Genomic DNA, 6,868 nt, shown 5'->3' on the forward strand with positions numbered 1-6,868 from the left:
AGCTGGGACTACAGGCACATGCCACCAAGCCCGGCTAATTTTTTTGTATTTTTAGTAGAGCCGGGGTTTCATTGTGTTAGCCAGGATGGTCTTGATCTCCTGACCTTGTGATCCGCCCACCTCGGCCTCCCAAAGTGTTGGGATTACAGGCAGGAGCCACCGCACCCGGCCTTACTTTTTTCTTTGTCAGATCCTCACAGACGTCACTGACTTGACAAAGCCATCAGGTGTAGAGCTACTGTCAGAATCATAGTAGGATACTCACAAGACATTGTTAGGAGAGGGGTTAATGAAATAATGACTTCAGCATGGTCCTTTTTTTTTAAGTGTAAATATATCTAAAGGTAGGAAAAAACTCAACAGAATCTATACATTTGTATGTGTGTGCCTACAGGGTGATTTTCCTTTTCTCACTTTTGCTCATGTGCATTTTGTTTTCTGTAATGCACGAATATTATTTGTGTCATTTAAAAATGGGAGACCCTATTTCTACCAAAGAAAAAAAAATAAATAACTGGATGTGGTGGCGCCTGCCTGTGGTCCCAGCTACTTGGGAGGCTGAGGCAGGAAGATGGCTTGAGCCCAGGAGGTCGAGGCTGCAGTGAGCTATGATGCTGCTACTACACTCCAGGCTGGGTGACAGAGCAAAACTGTCTCAAAAAAATACATAAATAAAAAAATAGAAAAATTAAAATGGAGATCACTGGACTTAGGGGAGAGACAGATTTGAGTAGCCATTCTGGACTGAGAGCTCTGAGCATGGGTCCATGGCTGTCTCCATCACTGCAGTGTCTAAAGCACCAGCTGGCACAGAGCAGGCCATGCAGTGGAACTCACAGAGGCTTTGCTGGGAACCGGAATGAGTGAATGCTCTGTCTTCTCTCTGGGCCATTGCTCGTGCTGTCCTCTCTCCTGTGGCTCCTTTTTTCATATTCCATCCTCTTGGCTAAGACTTTCTCCACTTCAAGTCTCAGCTCTGGCACAGCTCAGAGAATGTGTAAGGAAAGAGTAAGAAAGCGATGCCCAGGCTGGGTGCAGTGGCTCACACCTATAATCCCAGCACTTTGGGAGGCTGAGGTGGGAGGATTGCTTGAGCCAGGAGCTCCAGGCCAGCCTGGACAACATAGTGAGACCCCATCTCTAATTTAAATTTTTAAAAATTAATTAAAAAAATAAAAGGCTGGACACAGTGGCTCATGCCTGTAATCACAGCACTTTGGAAGGCTGAGGGGTGGGGGATTGCGGGGGCAGATCACTTGAGGTGAGGAGTTCAAGACCAGTCTGGCCAACATGGTGAAACCCCATCTCTACTAAAAATACAAAATTTAGCTGGGCGTGGTGGCAGGCATCTGTAATCCCAGGTGAGGGAATCACTTGAACTTGGGAGGCAGAGGTTGCAGTGAGCCAAGATCATGCCACTGCAGCCCAGCCTTGGTGACAGAGCAAGATTCCATCTCAAAAAAAAAAAAAAAAAAGATGCCCCAGGGCACAGAGAGACATAGTTCTTATCTCCTGGTTCTTAGTCAGACTTCAGGCTTCTATAACACCAGAACCTGGGAGGCTTACAAACAACACAACCTTGTCTCTCACAGTTCTGGAGGCTGGAAGTCCAAGATGAGGTCACCAGCACTGCCAGGTGAGGGTGAGGGTGCTCCTCCAGGTTGCAAATGGCCTGCTTCTCCCTGTATCCTCACACAGTGGAAAGAGGACCCGAGAGCTCTCTGAGGCCTCTGTCATAAGGGCACTAATCCCATTCGTGAAGGTGCCACCCTCATGACCTAATCACTTCCCAAAGGCCTCCCCCCACTCTTAATACCATCATGTTGGGTGTTAAGATTTCAACATGTGGGCTTTGCAGGAGACACAGATATTGAGTCCATAACACCAAGCCAGATGGACTGGCCAGGATCTCTGTCCACTCAGGACATTTGAATGGAAATATCCTACTCCCTCCCGGTTTTCCTGACTCTCTCTCTCTTACTGGTCCTTTAAGGCTCGGCACAACTATTCTTTCCTCTGGGAAGCTTTCTCTGACCAGCAAGGTTAAATCTGGCCATTTGTCTAGGTTTTCACAGCCTCCTATCTCCCCACTATCCCAGCTCTGAACCCTCAGCCTGTACCTCCCCTATCCCATCCCTGACCTGTCCCCTGGGCCTTTCTGATCCTGGCCTTGACTTTTCTGCCTGTGCTTCTCCCACCTCTGCCCTGACCCCTCTGAGCTCCCACTGTCTGGTGATGGGTCTCTTTCTCCCAGTGGACTGGGAGCCCCATAAGGGTAGGGCCTGGGGCTGTCTCTGTTACCTTGGTATTCCCAGGATCTCCCAGCCCAAGGCCAGGCACAGAGTGAGTTCCCAGTGAATGTTTATTAAATGCAGCAGTGACTTAATTCACTTAGTGAGTGCCTGTGATTCCACCAGGCCCTGTTCTATGCATTGGGGATAAAGCAGTGATCAAAGCAGACCCAAACCCCTGTCTTTGTGGAGCTGCCATTCTGATGGAGTGAGACAGATGATAAACATGGTCAATTTGTGAAGTATATTTTAGAAGGCCAGATGCTATAGAAAAAAAAAGGAAAGCAGGGAAGGAGGTTATGGAGTAGGGAGAGGCTGCCATTTTTTTTTTTTTTTTTTTTTGATAGAGTCTCACTCTGTTTGGCATGATCTTGGCTCATTGCAGCCTCCACCTCCTGAGTTAAATCAATTCTCTTGCCTCAGCCACCTGAGTAGCTGGGATTACAGGCGTGCCCCACCACACCCAGCTAATTTTTGTACTTTTAGTAGAGACAGGGTTTCGCCATGTTGACCAGGCTGGTCTCGAACTCCTGACATCAAGTGATCCACCCACCTCAGCCTTCCAAAGTGCTGGGATTACAGACGTGAGTCACTGCACCTGGCCCAAGACTGCCATTTAAAATGGATTGTAGGCTGGGTCCCGTGGGTCATGCCTGTAATTCCAGCACTTTGGAAGGCTGAGGCAGGAGGATTGTTTGAGGCCAGGAGTTGACACCAGCCTGGGCAACATAGCAACATCTCATCTCTATAACTAACTAACTAACTAACTAACTAAATAAAATAAAATAAAATAATAAAATAGGGCAGTCAGGGAAGGCTTGAGTCAGTGACATTCGAGCAAATACATTTGAAATATATTCTCGAATTTAAAACTGTTAATTAAAAAGTAGACTTTAATGTTGAAAATGCAAACTTGGGGAGGGTAGAAAGATCACACACAAGGTTGTCACTTCACACTTGGAGGGTCACACAGCAGCCGGGCAGAGGCGCACCTCACTTCCTAGACGGTGGGCAGCTGGGCAGAGGCGCACCTCACTTCCCAGACGGTGGGGCGACCAGGAAAAGGCGCTCCTCACTTCCCAGAGAGTGGGGCGGCCGGGCAGAGGCACTCCCCACTTCCCAGATGAGGGGGGAGTGGCGGGGGCCAGGCAGAGGCCCTCCCCACCTCCCAGATGGTGCAGTGACCGGGCAGAGGTGCTGCTTACTTCCCAGACAGTGCAGTGACCGGGCAGAGGCCCTCCTCACCTCCCAGATGGTTCAGTGACCGGGCAGAGGTGCTGCTTACTTCCCAGACAGTGCAGTGACTGGGCAGAGGGGCACCTCACTGAGCAAATATTTTATAGGAGGTACAGGAGTGAGTCACATGCACGGCTGCAGAAAGAACATTTCAGGCCACAGGTACTGCAAGAGGCAAGGTCTCTGATGGTGGCAGTAGCAGAAAGAATGAGTCCCAGTGCAGCCAGAGCAGGGGAGCAGGTGGGAGGCCCAGAGATGAGGGCTGGAGGCCAGATGGCACAGGGGCCTGACCACCGCCTCCTCACCCACTCTGCAGGTTGACAAACAGCGCTCGCGCCTGCCAGTCTCCCTGAGCGAGGGCCGCCTGCGTGTGTACCAGAGCGGACCACGGGCCGTGGTGGAGCTGGTCTTTGGGCTGGTGGTCACTTATGACTGGGACTGCCAGCTGGCACTCAGCCTGCCCGCGCGCTTCCAAGACCAGGTGTGCGGGCTGTGTGGCAATTATAATGGTGACCCAGCAGACGACTTCCTCCTACCTGAGGGGGATCTGGCTCCTGACGCCGTGGAGTTCGCAAGTAGCTGGAAGCTGGATGATGGGGACTACCTGTGTGAGGATGGCTGCCAGAACAACTGTCCCGCCTGCACCCCAGGCCAGGCCCAACACTATGAGGGCGACAGACTCTGTGGCATGCTGACCAAGCTTGATGGCCCCTTCGCTGTCTGCCATGGCACCCTGGACCCCAGGTCCTTCCTGGAGCAGTGTGTATATGACCTGTGTGTGGTCGGTGGGGAGCGGCTTAGTCTGTGCCGTGGCCTCAGCGCCTATGCCCAGGCCTGTCTGGAGCTTGGCATCTCAGTTGGGAACTGGAGACCTCTAGCCAACTGCCGTAAGTGATGCCCTGGGGAGAGCTGGGAGCATACAGTGAGGGGCAGGAGATCCCTAGCATCTGCTCAATATCTGAGAAGTTATTGTGGTTCAGCCTGGTGCTGGGCAATGCCAGGGGCCTAGTGATGGCCAAGATAGCCAGCCACAATGAGCCTAAGGTTGGAGGAGATGTTTCACTAGACATTCATGGTATGGAGGGGTCCAGGCAGGATGGGGAGGCCCACTCGGAGGGGTTGGGGCCAGGATGAGAGAGAGACAGGTGGATGAGTCAGGGCTGGGATGGGGGGGACACAGGCAGAGGGGTCAGGGCCGGGATGGAGGAAGTCAGTGGGGGCGATGGGAAACCAGAGGAGGTTCCCGGCCCAACCTGGGGAGCAGGAGTGGTCAGGGAGGGTTTTCTAGAGAAAGAGATGTCCAATTTGAAACCCATAAGAAAGTTGCCAAGAAAAAGAGGAGGAAGTGGGCCGGGCGCGGTGGCTCAAGCCTGTAATCCCAGCACTTTGGGAGGCCGAGATGGGCGGATCACGAGGTCAGGAGATCGAGACCATCCTGGCTAACACGGTGAAACCCAGTCTCTACTAAAAAATACAAAAAACTAGCCTGGCGAGGTGGCGGGGGCCTGTAGTCCCAGCTACTCGGGAGCCTAAGGCAGGAGAATGGCGTAAACCCAAGAGGCAGAGCTTGCAGTGAGCTGAGATCGCGCCACTGTACTCCAGCCTGGGCGACAGAGCGAGACTCCATCTCAAAAAAATAAAAATAAAAAAATAAAAGAAAGAGGAGGAAGTGAGCTGCAGGCCCAGAGAACAGCATGCTCAAAGGCTTGGCAGGACAGGAATTCGTGTCTGCAGAATCCCAACACAGACATGTGATGTTTCTTCCTTTGCCTATAGTCCTCCTATGACTCCCATTGCCCTCTAGATGAGGCTCAAGCTCTTTAGCCGGGTGTCTATCTGCTTTATCATTCACTCATTCATTCCACAAGCATTCCTTGAACCCCTGCCTGCCCCGCTGTGTGTGCTGATGATATCGAAGGCACAGTGAGGACCAGCATAGATCTGTTCCTGCCCTTGTGAGTGAGGCTCCCAGAGACATGTCCCAGAGGCAGAAAGGACAGGTGGGAGGGAGGAAGAGGCATCCAGGCCCAGGCCCAGAGGGAGGGGAGTAAGTACAGGGGAGACATAGAGGCCACGAGGTGTTTGTCTTGGCTAGTGCTGTCTGTGTCCCCACTGCCCAGTAAGCACTGCCAGCCACCCAACTCCATGCCTGGTGCAAAATGGGAACCAGAGAGTTCATTTATTCTCCCATTCATTTCTGCAGTATTTCCTGAGCACCTGCTGTGCACCAGGCCCTGTCCTTGGTGCTGGGGACTCAGCAGTGATTGAGACAGATAGGTCCCCACTCCTGTAGAACTTATCTCTTAGAGGGAGGGGAGGGACACAGACAGTGAGCAGATAAACTAGGAAGTATCTTCAGAGAACCAAAGAAACAAGTTCATGCAATGACAGTGACTGTGAGGCTGGTGAAGAGGGTGACCAGGGAAGGTGTTTCTGGACAGGTAACATTGGAGCTGAGACCATGGTCAGGCAATGGAGTCAGCTAAGTCCTAATAGTGATGTCCACAGAACGTTTCCCCATAGATCAACTCATTTAATCCCCACAACAACCATGTGAGGTCTGGACTACATTATCCCATCTTACTGACGGGGAAACTGAGGCACGGGGAGATTGGAGTCAGTGGCTGAGAAGGAGAGATCTGGGATTTGAACCCAGGCCACCTGGGCCCCAGTGGCTTTCTGTGGAAAGGGAAGGCAGAGGGCACAGGCAGTGCAAAGGCCCTGAGGTGGAAGCGTGAGGACCCGGGAGGAGAAGGCAGCTGGGGCTGGAGCAGAGTGAGCCCGAGGGAAAGGGAGAGGAGCAGATGGCACAGGTCCTCCTGGGGCATGGGAAGGACTCTGGCGTTTACCCTGAGTGAGAGGAAGCCACGGGAGTGCTCTGAGACAAGGAGGGACCTGATCTGACCCAGACGTTCCCAGATCCCTCTGGCTGGTGTGAGGAACAGGCTGGCGGGGCAGGAGGGAGCCCAGGCAGGAGGCTGCTGCGGTGGATAGGACCAGAGGCAGATTCTGTAACTGGGTGGAATTTTTTTTTTTTTTTTTGGAGACAAAGTCTTGCTCTGAGCCCAGGCTGGAGTGCAATGGTACGGTCTTGGCTCACTGCAACCTCCGCTTTCCTGGTACAAGCGATTATCCTGCCTCAGCCTCTCGAGTAGCTCGGATTACAGGCGTGCGCCACCACTCCTGGCCAGTCTGGGTAGATTTTGAATATGGAGCTCACAGGACTTGCTGACAGATTGGTTGTCCAGTAAGCGTTAGGGGGTTGGCGGGGTGGAGATTAACTGCATCGCTAGGGTGTGGCGCAGGAGCACTCAGAAGGATGGCAGTGCCATTATCTGAGA

The 6,868-nt window shown here is 52.4% G+C and overlaps 1 protein-coding gene across 1 annotated transcript in view; it reads left to right on the top strand.

Moving 5' to 3' along the window:
- Window positions 1-6,868, top strand: part of FCGBP (Fc fragment of IgG binding protein) — a 66,453-nt gene that overhangs the window by 16,994 nt on the left and 42,591 nt on the right. The window contains exon 4 of the mRNA XM_011984290.1: window positions 3,844-4,418. Coding sequence (XP_011839680.1) covers window positions 3,844-4,418 — 575 coding nt within the window. The remainder of the gene's footprint in view (window positions 1-3,843; window positions 4,419-6,868) is intronic.

The sequence above is a fragment of the Mandrillus leucophaeus genome, unplaced genomic scaffold (assembly GCF_000951045.1).
Source record: "Mandrillus leucophaeus isolate KB7577 unplaced genomic scaffold, Mleu.le_1.0 Scaffold106, whole genome shotgun sequence".
In the NCBI taxonomy this organism is placed as follows: Eukaryota; Metazoa; Chordata; class Mammalia; order Primates; family Cercopithecidae; genus Mandrillus; species Mandrillus leucophaeus.